The 14,596-nt window shown below is 44.7% G+C and overlaps 6 protein-coding genes across 6 annotated transcripts; 4 read left to right on the top strand and 2 right to left on the bottom strand.

Annotated features, from left to right (window-relative positions):
- Positions 1–691: 691 nt before the first annotated feature.
- L199_002718 (uncharacterized protein) lies at positions 692–1,877 on the top strand (the record flags this gene model as incomplete). Its single annotated transcript, XM_064888457.1, has 4 exons — positions 692–1,215; positions 1,298–1,344; positions 1,416–1,704; positions 1,772–1,877. 4 exons carry the CDS (start codon positions 692–694, stop codon positions 1,875–1,877), a joined length of 966 nt encoding a protein of 321 aa, XP_064744529.1.
- A 469-nt stretch (positions 1,878–2,346) lies between these two features.
- Positions 2,347–2,978, top strand: L199_002719 (uncharacterized protein; the record flags this gene model as incomplete). The annotated part of the gene is made up of 3 exons (XM_064888458.1): positions 2,347–2,696; positions 2,768–2,814; positions 2,911–2,978. 3 exons carry the CDS (start codon positions 2,347–2,349, stop codon positions 2,976–2,978), a joined length of 465 nt encoding a protein of 154 aa, XP_064744530.1.
- A 42-nt stretch (positions 2,979–3,020) lies between these two features.
- On the top strand, positions 3,021–3,373 carry L199_002720 (uncharacterized protein; the record flags this gene model as incomplete). The annotated part of the gene is made up of 2 exons (XM_064888459.1): positions 3,021–3,199; positions 3,277–3,373. The coding sequence occupies 2 exons, from the start codon at positions 3,021–3,023 to the stop codon at positions 3,371–3,373; spliced, it is 276 nt and encodes a 91-aa protein (XP_064744531.1).
- A 241-nt stretch (positions 3,374–3,614) lies between these two features.
- Positions 3,615–5,205, bottom strand: L199_002721 (uncharacterized protein; the record flags this gene model as incomplete). Its single annotated transcript, XM_064888460.1, has 5 exons — positions 3,615–4,149; positions 4,233–4,420; positions 4,489–4,955; positions 5,072–5,136; positions 5,192–5,205. 5 exons carry the CDS (start codon positions 5,203–5,205, stop codon positions 3,615–3,617), a joined length of 1,269 nt encoding a protein of 422 aa, XP_064744532.1.
- A 976-nt stretch (positions 5,206–6,181) lies between these two features.
- L199_002722 (uncharacterized protein) lies at positions 6,182–12,581 on the top strand (the record flags this gene model as incomplete). Its single annotated transcript, XM_064888461.1, has 19 exons — positions 6,182–6,464; positions 6,513–7,393; positions 7,462–8,012; positions 8,065–8,287; positions 8,371–8,751; positions 8,819–9,051; positions 9,113–9,172; positions 9,229–9,481; positions 9,543–9,638; positions 9,695–9,778; positions 9,841–10,542; positions 10,607–10,793; positions 10,852–10,869; positions 10,926–11,053; positions 11,120–11,188; positions 11,251–11,406; positions 11,475–11,558; positions 11,648–11,783; positions 11,869–12,581. The coding sequence occupies 19 exons, from the start codon at positions 6,182–6,184 to the stop codon at positions 12,579–12,581; spliced, it is 5,238 nt and encodes a 1,745-aa protein (XP_064744533.1).
- Positions 12,582–12,802: 221 nt separating this feature from the next.
- On the bottom strand, positions 12,803–14,562 carry L199_002723 (uncharacterized protein; the record flags this gene model as incomplete). The annotated part of the gene is made up of 6 exons (XM_064888462.1): positions 12,803–13,006; positions 13,083–13,401; positions 13,465–13,499; positions 13,578–13,956; positions 14,050–14,192; positions 14,335–14,562. 6 exons carry the CDS (start codon positions 14,560–14,562, stop codon positions 12,803–12,805), a joined length of 1,308 nt encoding a protein of 435 aa, XP_064744534.1.
- Positions 14,563–14,596: the final 34 nt, after the last annotated feature.

Consider the following 14,596-nt stretch of genomic DNA (forward strand, 5'->3'; position numbering starts at 1 on the left):
GTTACGGTCTAGTCTAGTCTAGCAGAAGAGAAGATGATCAATGCGAGACGATGCGTTGTAAAGTCGTGTTTGACTGGTGAGCGAGGGTTCCTTTGGGGGGATGGGGTCTGTTTCTGTGAATCGGATCAAAATATCAATGACGATGACCAGGGTGCATGTATGTATCTATGCATTTTGAATGATGACAACGCATTACCCGCATTTGCATCCCAATGACACTCACTCTGCTCTCTCATCGTCATCGTTCTATTTTCGGTTTGTGATATTTGACTGATTTACCTCCACTTCAAGGGGAATTAACGTAATCTCGGCGGTAGTTTACCACGTGTTTCACAACTTACTCGATGAGAATGAGCCCAGATGTCGATCCTTTTTCGAAGCTGTAACAGATTTAATCGTTTGATCTCTTTTCATTTCATACCGTCCACGTCCTTTATGCGTTTGAACGATCAATACACTAAGTGAAATGAGATCTGCATCTATACACTGACATGATTTTGATCGCAACCAAGATTGCTACTGACAAAAGTCCTCAAAAGTAAAAATAACTCTCCTAATCAGCAAACAAAATCAAACAGATCAGAATAAAAGATTGTAGTTGACCTAATCCTCCTACACAACAGATAGGTAACCTCACTGAATTCTGAAAAAAGAAAAGGACAAACAATATCGTTCAATCGTCGATGAGATCATGGCCAAGCTAAATTTCAACCCACTATGCCACACTCTCTCAATCATATTGACCTTCTCATCGTTCGTCTTATTGATGGCAGTCGTATTTAACAATGCACCCCTGGATCATGAACACTCCACATTGGAAGGTCAGATGAACTCTAGGTTCTGGTTATTGGTAGTTAATCAGAGTATTGATGCATCGACGGTCACTTTTGATCGTCGTACGAACACTGATAGTAAACGACAATCCGATCTCACACAACTAGATTATAATCTGAGAAGATCGACGATTGATGAGCCAGAAGAGACATCCGTACTTGTGAATTCAGCGAGAAACGAAGATGATGCTGTTCATGATCAAATTGATAAAAGGGGAGGAGGCTTACATGCATATGGGTTTGGGGTTTGGGGATGGTGTGAATGGTCAAATGCGGACTGGACAGGGAACGCTAAATGTACGAAAAAAGTATTTTGGTCATTGCCTAAATGTGCGGTACCTTCTTGGGATAGTATTGACCAAATCATGAGGGGTTTACCAGAGTAAGTGTCATTAAAACCATATCTTCGTCCACGTTTCTGTGAATGAAGTGACTGATCCTGATCTTTGTTACCCCAAAATCAGAGCGATTACCAAGGCTACTTCAATTACAAGTTTCTTCCTACTTTTCGGTACGTCACATATGCATACATATACACTTTGTTACCTCATATAATTTGCGAACGTACTAACATTCCTACAGCTCCCTTCCTAGTTCTCTCCTTCCTAATCCTCCTTCTCTCCACTATCCGCTTCGAGAAGCCCTATCCGCCCTGGCCCGTCCCTCCCAAATCACAATGGCCAAAAGGCAAAGATATGCCTTCGAAACGAACAAGAATAGCTTGGATCTTGAGGGACTGGCGCACCCACCTCATCTACTTTATATTGATGTTGGTCTTTTGTCTACCCACGATCGTCACTGTGTTAGTTGGGAAAAGCGAGGTGAATGCGAATGGAAGGCTCAAAGCTGATACAGGTTATGGATTCATCTTGTAAGTGATCGAGTGATCACTAAAGGAAAATCGTATGATGCTGATCTGAAGGATCGGCTATGAACAGCTTATGGGTAGCATGGGTATTCCTGATGTTCTCCCAGGCACTGTGCATGTTCAAATATGGTTTGGTATATAAGAGAAAAGAAAGGAGTAAGCAGTCGACTGGATAAATAGTCATCAATTCACCAATTGATTCAAGCATGCATGCCTGTCTGATGATTTGGTATTGTATGTATCGTCTGGAGGAACAGAATGACATGTGTTTCGTGTCTTGGTATTTCGTATTAACATCATTAGCAAGCGTGTATTCAGAATTGGCACGCCTTGAGATTGGTGGTTGAATCAGACCATTTCACATGGTTTGTCGTATTATCCATTATGACCTTTGTATGAATATGTGCTGTATCAAACCCTCCATCCTTTCTTATGCCTGTCTACCAAGACTCGCAAGAGTGTTTCGTATTAGTTGGATCATGGTCCATAAAATATCAGCATTATCTTTATGATGAGTGGACGATATCCTAAATTGAATGCCTTACATATCATCGAGATATAACATGAAATACTTGATCAAGATTCAACTGTAAAAGTCCATACACATCAACAGGTGAATCTCTAGCATTCATATTCATACTCAAAATGGGCCATCATCGATCCCGTTTCCAGTCTCATTCAGCTTCCGACCGCCACCAGAACTCACCAATCAACCATCTAACTTGTATTCTCCTAACCCTCACTTCTACCTTGTTCCTCTTCTTAGTAATACTGTATAACGTCCCTTTCTCATTTAGCGATACGGGTGGTTTGGGAGATAGATTATGGTTGGTACAGTTGACTAGCAGAGGGACGGAATATGGTTTCGGTGTATGGGGCTGGTGTGAGTGGTCTACCAATAGAGGTGCATCGGAAGGGAGTTGTATGAAGAAATCGTTTTGGAAGATCCCTGAAGATGCTGGGGGAGATTCTGTGTCATCACTTAATTTACCTTCGTAAGTCAAGTCCATCGTGTCATACCATGGTATATGAATCTACTCACCAAGTGGATATATATTCTGTACAGAGAGATCTCACAGTCTTTGTCGATATCAGCATTCTTTCTTGTATTCGGTATGTCTTCAGTCCGATCCTTTTGAAGCAGAAATCAGAGGAGATATACTAGACTGATCGGTCCTTCCTCTCCTTTCCTTCTCTATTTACCCGTAGTATTGATCATCTCCACCTCGTTCCTATTCAACCTCCTCATTGCACTCCACTTCCACTCTCCTTCTTAACCATCAGCGAACCACAAGATATACTGGTTCCCTCCCCGTAAGATGGAAGTTCGCACATGGGTAGCATACAGCCTACGTAATTTCTGGTTGAGACTTCTAACTATCATTTTCATCTTCGCTTGGGGATTACCGGTATTGATCATTGCTGGGATCGGGGTGGAGAAGATTCAGGGCGATGATGATGGGAGGGTTGAAATAAAGTTAGGAAGTGGTTGGACCATGTAAGTGGACAATCCATCGATAGCACCAGACGGGTATCGTCAGTATGATTAGCTGAGATTGCTTTGCTCTGTTATAGGGCATTAGTAGCTATAATCACTCTTGTACTCGTACAGATTAGTATTCCATTGGGAGGACTGTGGAATGATTCCAGACGATCTGGCAAGAAGCATTAATCGGAATCGAGGGAAGAGATTAGCATTGAGATGTGTTCATAAGGTACTGATTCGAAAAAGTAGAAATATCTAATCTACATAGATCGTTAGTTGATATACAGTATCAGCTGCCATGACACATACTGCTTCAACCTACTGTATGACAAGGCGTGGTTGGAATCTAGTAATGAAGCATGCATTGTCCTGTATATGATTGATCTAGATGCGATTAATTTCCTAAGAGCCATCGAAGTCCTCACCCTTACTTATCCTTCTTAGCCCTTCTAAGCATTTCTTGCCTTTTCATGCCAGCCTCCACTCCGATCCCACCAAACACCACTCCCACGCCTACCCATTGACCCTTCGTTAACTGATGTTCAAATACAACCACACTAAGCAACATCGTGAATAACTTCCGAGTGACTGTAACCATGACTAAAGTCAAACTACCGAAGTGCTGGATAGTTTCAAATATGAATAGTTGCCCTAATCCACCTAAGAGGGCATAGGCCAGTAGGGGCGATAGGACGGTTGGATGAGCCAGGATGAACGATAGACAGTTGAGTATTTCGGGTTTGGCGAATGATATTGGGATGGTAGATTGAGAGGGAGATAAGGGGAATGGCAAGTGAGATAAGAGCGATAAGGGATGAGTAGGAAGGGGAAGTAGTAGTAAGGGAAGAAGGAGAAGTTGGGTGAAGAATGACATGAAAAACATCATTTGTTGGCCTGAGAATTGAGGATAGGTCGAAAAGAGCTGGTCTTGAGTGGAATTGGTCAAACCATCTATGACAAGGCTGATAATGAATAGAAGATCAGTTCATGACAATTTTATTGCAGTTTTCATCATTTTCTCAATACGTCAAGTCATAATGCTCACTTTACACCCAATAACCAAAGTCCCCATGCACTATCGTTCCCACCCTTCTTCTTCTTTCCACCTTCAGCTAAAAGCATGAACAAGCTTATACCAACAGTGACAAGTGCCACTACGACGTATTTGTGAGGCGAGAATCTACGTCGGTACAGTAAGACGTTGAGGAGTAGTACTGGGATAAGTTTACATGACTGAAAGATTACCTCCAAAATCAGCGCTCTGAATGTCCAGGCAGTAGATGGTCGGAATTACCACTCACCTTCCCCAATACCATGGTAGGATATGATATATGCCGCAAAGCTAAAAACCCAATAGGTCCAGCTAAAGTCTGAAAAAGCGATACCTGCAATAACAAAGCAGGCAAACTTTTCCTCCATGATTTATTCCCTACCCGCGTATTTTTATCTGATGAAGCATGTCCATTCTGAGTGATCTTCGAATTGTCTTTCTCATTGTTATTACCATTTTGCTGTGTCCTCTTTTCGACTGCTTTTCCACTATTGTCCGAAGTGAACAAGAGATCAAAACCTATTATCTTTGAAAGCCCCTTATTCAGATTACCCGCCCTCCAACCGTTGAACAGCAAGTAAGATAAGGCGGATAAGGACGATGCTACTGCCTGAGCGTAATTTAGGAATAGCGAAGAAGGGAATTTGTCGCCTTTTGTAGGGTGGTCGACGGGGGAGGTATGCGGATGAGGGGATGTAGAGGGGAACGGAGCTGATACTGAATTCGAATCGAGCGATCAGCATTGATCATGACTGTCTATCATACCGGTCCATGAAATGACAGGACAAAGGGATAATATCGGTTTGCGGGATGGAAGGGAGAATGCAGCTCACATCGTTCTTGCGCTATGGCCCAGAGTAGAAATGCAGCGTATACACCTGATATACAGATACCAAGTCTAAAGAGAGGTTCATGTCAGTTGCAATGTCCATTCAGAGCGGTCCTCAACTTACCTAAGAACACCCATCGTCTTTCACACCAACAAGAAATATGAAAGGATGTTGGTTATACGGATGTTCACACGTTTACTAGGATGTTTGCTTGTAGATTTTTCTCTTAATGCACGAGTGAAAGTGCAGGCTTGCTAGACTGTAGCCCTCTTTAAGACTGGGTGATATGCTGTGCTGCCTTGTCTATGAAAATGGATGTCAGAAATATTTTCGAAAAGTCGAATTCAATCAATTTTGAGTTGTGCAAATGCTGCTCAACTCTGAAACGCGTCCAAGTTTTGGCTCCAAGTTCCACGTCACAGTTCAACCACGTTTCAGTTTCAGAATCCCGTGGTGGAAGACAAAAAGTCGCAGGTGCCAGGCGATGATATAGACCGCATCAAGCGTGATCGTCTACAGCTACAACATCCTCATCGTCGTTCCTGCCACCTCTATGATCATTATGCGCCAAGACCCTCGTCTCATCGTGGTATAACGGTTCCCAGATAGATGTATATGCTTACTCGGAGATTTCCCAAACATCCAACAAGGCACGGTTCAACCTTGCGGAACAACAAAATCAATTCAGTTCATTTCTGTGGACAGGTTCCAAGATCAGAGTAATAAACTTGGAACCTAAACGAGCTATGCACCATAAAGATCTAGCAGCCATCGGGAAGACGATGAAGGGGATGTATAGTGTGAGGTCAGGCTTTGGATCGTGCTTGGAATGTCGATGAGTCGGGTTCCTCTATCGTGTCCCATCCCGCAGATATGGCGCTATGATGAAATGAGACGCACAGATCCCCTGTATGGATGTGATCGTGATCATCCACTGAATGGGCTCTGCGTGCAGCCTATATTCCATTTGCCACTTGAAATCTGTCATCTACCTGTCTTGTTGATAGCTTATTGCCATTCAACATTTGAGTATCCACAGAGGTATCACCAGAAGAGTACACTTTTCCAATAGGATAGGGACAACGGCATGCATCCGACAGCATTCATCGTATCATGACCGACACATTCACCATCACTGTGGATATCCCTCAACTCGGACCTATAGAAGTAGAGTTACCGACGGGAAGTACAGCTCAAGATGCAATTGATTTAGCCTTTTTGGAAGCGGAAGAGCGATACGGAGAGGACAGGCTTGTGGAAGCTCTGCAGGACGAAGAGGAGAACGAGTTATCATTGGGAGGTGAACATACAGGCGATGAATGGAGATTGAAGGAGAGGAGGGAAAGGGAGACTGGTAAATGGTGGGATGAAGAAGAGATCTTGAATTATCGAGATGGTGAGTTGTGTGATACGGTTAGGACACAAATGCTAACATCATCATCAGGTTTGCTGGAGCCCGAAGATGTATTGATACACTCTAGAAGGACGTATAATCTAATCAAACCTCATACTCCTATCCATGCAATATCTCTCACTCTACCCACTACCACTTCAACGATTCCTCTCCTCACTTCTGTGCTTGTCCACCAAACCACCTCTTACCTTGATATCGTATCCACCTTAGAACATGAGCTCGGCCTACCAAAGACCAGTGATGATCTACTGGGACCTTTATCTACTCGACAGACGACCAGCCGTTCAAGATCAAGCTCGCTAGTCGACCCTGCAGAGACCCGACAAGGGACTGTAGATAATGTACGATGGAAATTAGCTGTCGGAGAGCGGACTTTGGATCCCAAAGATCATGTGTTGAGCGTAATTCGGGAGCGAGGGGTAGATCAGATCCAGATGAGCCTGGACGACAATTGGCTGTTTGAGAAGCGAAAGGATATAGATGAAAAGCGAGAGAATGCTTCAATAGAGGTTGGGTTTGAAACACCGAAATCGACCTTGAAAGCATCAACTTCTCAGCCTCACGGACTCGATGCATCAACCTTATCTAAGAAACCTCAACGTGCGCCGAGTAACAGCTTGTCCGAGCTATTCTCGACTTCTACCCCTCAGCCGTCTTCCTCAGCGACTTCTGATATCGACGGACTACCCAACGGCAGCTCCCGAGACCATCGCGAAGGGGATACTGCAGAGCTTTATCGAGTAAAGAGCAGAGATGGGAAAGTTTTGCATATATCTCGGCCTTTGGCTATAATTGAGGGAACTCGAGCGCTAGCTGAAGATAGGAGAAGCAGTCTCGATCCGCCTATAAACAGTAATGGCGAAGTCGAGGTGGAAAAAGAGATCAATTCTGACAGCTGGGAGCACCTATTAGTAAGTTATAAACACAACAAAGCGGTGAAAGGTCAGGTGAAAGTGTAGTGACTTACCAAGCTCTATAGGGCGATGTCAACATGCACGGAGACAAGCGAGAAGCCATGTCATCGCTCTCGCAATCTCGCAAAGCGTACCTCCTTGCTCAACATCATCAAGGTACACCTTCTATACCTTCCTCTCCTCCACCCGTTCAAGCCATCTCCCCACCTAAAGCAACAACCTTCATATCTCTTTCAACCGGTACAAGTGCCGGAATCTCTCGTCTTTTACCGCAACTCACTGGTTCGCCGTCAGGTGGAACAGGCTCTACACCTACTACGCCTACCAGAGGCAAGGAAGGAGGTTGGAAAAGGTTCTCCCTCGTTGGACTGGGTGTATGGAATAGTGAAAATGGCTCACAAAGCGATGATCATCTCAGTACGCCTCTGGCAGCCGGCGAGGAAGATGTCACTACCCCTAGAGCGGAGCCAAGTGCAGCCGAGAAAGCTCTAGGAGAAGTAAGCGAAATAAGGCCCATGGAAAAGCAGGTGACAGGTGGACTGTGGTCGTGGTGGACTGGAGCCAACAAAGCGGAGGAGGGCACTCCTGCCGGGTACATCGAAACTCTCAAACACTCGTAAGTCAGCTTCTCTGCCCGTGACTCACCTAATAGTTGATGATTTGATCAGGAGGAAAAACCCCCAATTACTACTCAAGCATCTTCTGTCGCTTCGAGTTACTCTATCTACCGTCAAGTTATCCTGGATCAACGATTTCATCTTACTCGATGGTCTGACAGCCATATCCAGTTTATTAGAGAAGGTCGCTAGAGAACCTAGACAAAAAGGTGATATTGGAGAACAAATCATAACGGAAATAGGGAAATCATTGAGGATTCTGTTGAATACCGATGTGAGTACAGTGTACTTGCCCATGCGCTGTGGTTGCTCTTAAGAGTGATAGGAGGATAGAGTTACTGATTGTCCTTCATTCAGGTCGGATTTAACGCTACTCTGTGCCATCAAACTCTGCTTAACAATACCGTCTTATCCCTCAGAACGCCCTCTTATCGGATTAAAAATCAGATACTTGATCTGCTTACTGCGACGGTCACACTTTCCCCGGACAAGGGGTCAAGCCTTGTTTTAAATGCACTGTCGGAATCGAAGCTGGTGAACCAAGACAAGTATCGCTTCTCTTGGTTTGTCGAAAGTGTACAGCCCGTTCAAGACGAAGAAGAGTATCAAGGTGTGTGGGGATGGCGTACCGGTGTAGTAGCGCTGTGCAGCGCATTATGCAATGCCAGTGAAGAGGTCGAGGAGCGACTTGAACTGAGAGGCGAGTTGAAAAGACGTGGATTTGTGAAGACGCTTCAAGTGAGTCTCTTCTATTTGCTTCTAAAATCGGCAACTGTGACTGATACTGTATATAACTGTATGACAGGATCTGGAGATGTGCGAACCACCTTCAAATTTCTTGAACCAGTGTACGCATTATCTGGATGGTCAAGAGGACGATCTAATGGAATTCAGAGAACTATTCCTTGGTGAAGTCCAAAACGCTGATTTGGCAGTAGCTATCGGCAGACTATTGAGTACAGTGGGCGGGGACCAAGTGAAAGGATTGGTAGAGGTAATTGAGGAATTGGCAGAGATCGCAAGCACCTCATCAATAAGGTGCGCTCTGCATACTCCGAGAAAGCTAGGCTAGTGAACCTAATCGTCTCATATGTTATAGGGATATGGTCGGTTCCATTTTATCCTGTTTTGCTGGACGTCTTTCTAGACTTGATGATCTGTAAGGCAGCTAGGAGTTGCACCAACGTTGAGGATGTGCGGCTGATATCCTGTTAGATCGGTAGATTGGTCTGTCCTACTGCGTTCGTTTCTTGTCGATCTGAACGACATATTGCCTTCTCGAGGAGAAGGCTCAAATGGCATTTCTGAAGGAGTTTTAATCGAATCGTTCGTCAGGGAAGTACATGCTTTACAGTCTCAAGTGAAAATCCTGGAAGATAGGAATCAACTTCTCGAAAAACAGGTAGAAGGGCAATCCGCGAAATTGATGGTGCTGAAAGAGCTAAATGGTGAGAAGTATGATGGAGAGGTGAGTGAAAACGGCATCGTCCGAATGGAAGCTGGCTGACATCATGGTATTAATGGTGCAGGGCGTGGTGCACCATCTGGTGGTGAAAGAAAAGGAAATTCAGAGGCTACAAGTTGAATTCCAAGCTTTGAAAGAACAAATCGGTCCCCAAAAAGATGTGGGTAATCTTCGCAGGAATCCAGCCCGCTCGCTGACCTATACTCATTTCTGAAGTTCGGAGTGACTAATGAAATGCGAGATAGGGAAAGGTTGAGATTCGATGCTCTTATGGAGGAAGTGAGCGATCTTAGGAAGAAGGTGAGTCATGCTAATATCTCACCTCGAGACATATCGAAAGTGAACGCTGATGCTTGTCCCAGGTTCATACTGGAGATGAGGCTCTTCTTGAAAAGCAGAAAGAAGTGGGTTGTCTTGAACGAGCTATCGAAACTGTACAATCTCGCTTTAAGATTCAGACTCGACACCGGGACGAGGACGCGCAATCCAAGGTCAAATTCGATGCAGATTTTATCGTGAATGAGGCGGTCAAGAATTGGAACCAGCAGGAAGAGATGATTGAAAATCTGAGAAAGGAAGTGGAGCTGCTCAACAATTCAAAGGAAAGACTGAAAGAGTCGAAGATCCCAATCTCGGATAAGAAGATTATCAATTCCTCACCTGCTATCAAATCTCCTAGTCCACCACCACCCCCTCCTCCACCACCACCTCCTCCGCCTCCCCTACCAGCTGCTGCATTACCAATATCGGCGTCGATACCTCTTCTGAACCTTTTGCGGTCCAAAGCACCCGCAGCTGCACTACCCTCGGCCCCGTCCCCTCCTCCACCTCATATGCCTTCCTCGACTACTGTTGCTCCCCCGCCCTCACCTCCGCCTCCACCACCTCCGCCTCCTCCTCCTTTGGCATCCCTCAACTCAACTAACAACATGCCTCCTCCCCTTCCACCACCCTTGCCATCCTCTAAGGCTCCGATGCCTCCTCCTCCGCTTCCGGCCGGTGCTGCTCCCTCAAGAGGGTTCAAGCAACCCGCTGATGCTATCTCTTCACAACCGAAACTAAAAGTCAGTCTCCTTCCCGAAAAAGACCTGATAAGGGAACTCAATGAGCTGACTGTGACTTTTTTAGCCGTTCTTCTGGTCCAAAATGCCTGCATATGCAGTAAAAGACACCATTTGGACGTCTCTTCCCGGATCGGATGGTTTTGATCTAGATTTCCAAGATCTCAACGAGGTATTTTCAGTCGACAGTGGTGCGAAGAAGCTGAATAAAGGGAAAGGGAAGGCTAAAGAGGTAGTAACGGTCCTGGACATCAGTGAGTTCCTTATGAGTCGCCTCAGTCACGACACTGATAGGAACTTCCGATCGTACAGCGCGGTCAAATAATATAGGTTAGTCGCAACAACGAATCTTGCCTTGATTGAAAAAAGCTGATGTCCGTGCTCAGGAATTATGTTGACGCGTTTACGGTTGTCTCCATCCAAGATACGAAGAGCTATCATAGAAGTGGATGATGATCTGCTGGATATGGATGATCTTGCGACATTGTGTCGGATGCTGCCTACTGCCGAAGAGGTTAGTGGTCCCGCTTCGCCGGAGGTCTGATATCGTAGATTGCATAGCTGATTTTATTCGATCCAGGTCGAGAAGATCCGATCGTTTTCCGGAGATATATCGAAACTCTCCAAACCTGATCTATACTTGAAAGAGGTGAGTTTCACTATCCCCTTCTGCTTCAACCGGCTGTGAGCTCATACACCTCATTGCCCCAGATATCTTCCATACCGAATTTGAAGGTCCGACTTGAAATAATGGTCTTCAGAAGGAAATTTGAGATGATGTTGAATGAAATTATGCCTGACTTGATGATACTCAAAAATGTAGTAAAGGAGCTGAGAGGAAGTAAAAGGCTGAGAGAGGTTCTCAAGGTGAGCTTTCCTTAACAGTGGACTCCGGTATAGCTTTCGTGCATGAGCTAACGCCACAAACTCAACAGGTGGTCTTGGCTTTGGGGAACAGATTGAATGGTGGAACGTTTAGAGGTAACGCAGCGGGATTTCAGCTCGAAGCGTTGTTGAAGGTGAGTTAACGAGATGCATTCAGTTTATTATGGTTAATTATGAGCTAGTGAGGGGAAGTGAATGAGCTCATGGTACACCTCGGACTTAGATGAAAGATATTCGCACGGCTAAGGGTTCAGGTTGTCCGACAATGTTACATTACATGGCCAAGATCCTACTGAGAAAGAACTCGGATCTGGTGATATGGGGCGAGGATGCTCCGGCTTTGGAACCAGCAGCGAGAAGTAAGTAATCGTTCATTCCCTTCCTTCCCGGATAGTCTACCTTGATGAAGCACAGGAAGATGCTGAATAATGAATGGCCACCTAGTCGTTATATCAGAAGTCACCTCGTCCATCAACGAGATCTCATCATCTCTTGAGGCAGCGCAATCGTTCCTTCCTTTGCTTTCTGCTCAAGACAATCTTCATGTCATTCTCAAATCATTCCTATCAGAATCGAGTCCAAAAGTGACTCAACTCAAACTCACATATGAAGAAATTCGAACAGATCTCATTGGCTTATTGAGATACTTTGGTGAAAAATCAGAATCTGAAAACGATGTTGAGCGTCTGTTCGGTCTGTTATCTAGCTTCTCAAGTAGTTTGGAAATCGCTTCTAACGAAATGAGCATCACGATGTTGAAAGAGCAAAATACCGGTACGAGCGTGTCTACCACCGTCTCACATGCTTCTACTTCTACTTCGGTATCGACGTCATCTCTTGCTCCATCTCCACCTCCTAAGATGAGACAGCCTTCGATAGATACCATATTGAAACGTCACGAGAGATTGGGAAGTACGATAAAAAATGGACAGGTTGACGAAGCGATCAGGACTTTACATTCTGGTAAGACCCTAAGAAAAGAACGGAGACAAGGAAATATGTCGACTTGGGGTACTTTGGCTGTACGAACGGGGACGTTAGGAAGGAAGAAAAATCAAGGATCGGATGATAGAGTGAGATTGAGTAAGATGTTCTTGGATGGTGGGGTGGGTGGCAGTGTCAAGGGAACTGTTGGGAGTAGATCGATTAGAGGGTGATGAGAACGTCTGAATTTGAACAATAGCGATCCCTCACAGGATCATGACGAGATGAAATTGCATATGTACCACTGGTAAGCTCATCCCTTTCCCATACCCAATGGGATGAAGAAGAATTCCAGAGCTGATCCTCTCTGTTTGGCTTCTTCGTGTTTAATATAATGCTATTTTCTATAAAGGTACAAACGCATATCATAATGCATATTCATCGTCATCGCAAACTACGTCCTACGTTTACTATCTTTTTCTCTATCCCTGTCGGACCTGGATGACCTATGTTTACCTGCTCCCGATCCTGATCGTGATTCTGATGATCTCCCAGAAGAACTTTGCCTATCTCTATCTGACCTCCCCGATCCCGACCTCGACGAAGATGCGGCACTGCCAACTCCCATAAGCCATTTAGCATACCACGTATCGGCTCGCTGATTATAAACAATATAATACACTGATCAGCTGTTCTCAAATGCGACTGATGTGATCTCAATAAGTCAGACTTACATGTCTCTTTTCTGTCTTTTTGGTCACGAGCATAGCGAACCACCAACCAGTCATCCATAGGAAGTAGGTCGGGATATAATACTGGATCAATCCGATGACAGATATCATACCAGGTATGGAGATGCTTTCGATCGCACTAATCAAGTAACGCCATAACCATATTGCCATGGTACAATGCCAAATCTTCATCTGTCTATAAAACCCCGATGAACTTTCTTCTTTGATTATGAATGGCTGACCCAGGGTGTTGATTGTGGAGAGAGATAGGAAAGCCCAGACTAGGATGTAACATGCCATTGAACCGAGGTATCCTATCCAACTGTTAAATATGATTTAGAATTGTTAGTGGCTGACGCACAAGCAAATGCAATGAGGAACTTACAATAATCCAGCTGTGATTACTCCAGCTAATACTGCCTATAATTACAAGATACGCGACCCAGTTTCGTGAGAACAATCTCGCTCAGTCATAGTAAGTGGGGATTGGGAACTCACCATGTTCTGACTGTTCTCACCACTCATCGAATCAGGCATCACCGCACTAATCATCATCGACACCCCTCCAAAGAACGTATCGCACAACAAACTGGCAAATGTCTGATCGGGCGAATCCTTGAACGGAGTGATAAATAGTATGACGGGTAGGAAGAAAGACCATAATGCACCGAAATGATAATATGTCTCGAATAAGAAATTCGGTATGAGCTGTAAGGCCGATACTATCACGAAGACTGTCAAGAGTGATTTAATCTTTGGAGCTCTTCGACTGCTCTCGAACCCCTGTCGAAGTTCGTCTAGGCCTGTGCCGAAGAGGAAAAGGAATGAGAGCCAGCGGGAAACGAAATCGAGTGGCCACTGAAAGAGGGGTATGAACCTAGATTCAAAAGTATGATGTGGTAAAAAATAATCGCTAGATGGAATCTAGATATTGTGGACCAAAGCATTAGTTGACTAGGGTGCGACTCACGATTGTATCAACCCTAAGGCTATGATGAACAACAAGAATTTACTAGGTTTGTTGGGTAATCCGAATTTTCCAAGGAAAGTCTTATCTGCAAATTCATGGAATGTCGGATTGTATCTTCTGATCGTCCGATTCAGTTCTTTTTCCTATACACCAATACAAATACGAGATAGTCAGTACGATTCAGATCAGATCCTCAACCCATATTCAGAATATGCATAGATCTTCAACTGTTAGTATTCACTAAGAGGAGAATAACGAAATACTGTAGAGAACGACTCGACTCACCCCGCCAAATAGATCAGCCACGAAATCATATGCCTTCCCAGCACCTTCTCCGACAGTCTTAGCCGTATCTTTCGCTCTTCTCTGAGCATCTGAACGATCACCCCCTCCTCCTCTTGAAGATTGCTTGCGGTCACCATCACGATTTGACTTGTGTTTCCTACTACTACTACCATCTCTACCGGAAGAACGATGACCGTCTTTCTTCTTGTCTTTAGAATCACTCGCCATTCCGTTCAAGTTTCATACAATCAGATAGAACTTG

The sequence above is a fragment of the Kwoniella botswanensis genome, chromosome 1, assembly GCF_036426115.1.
Source record: "Kwoniella botswanensis chromosome 1, complete sequence".
Taxonomy (NCBI): domain Eukaryota; kingdom Fungi; phylum Basidiomycota; class Tremellomycetes; order Tremellales; family Cryptococcaceae; genus Kwoniella; species Kwoniella botswanensis.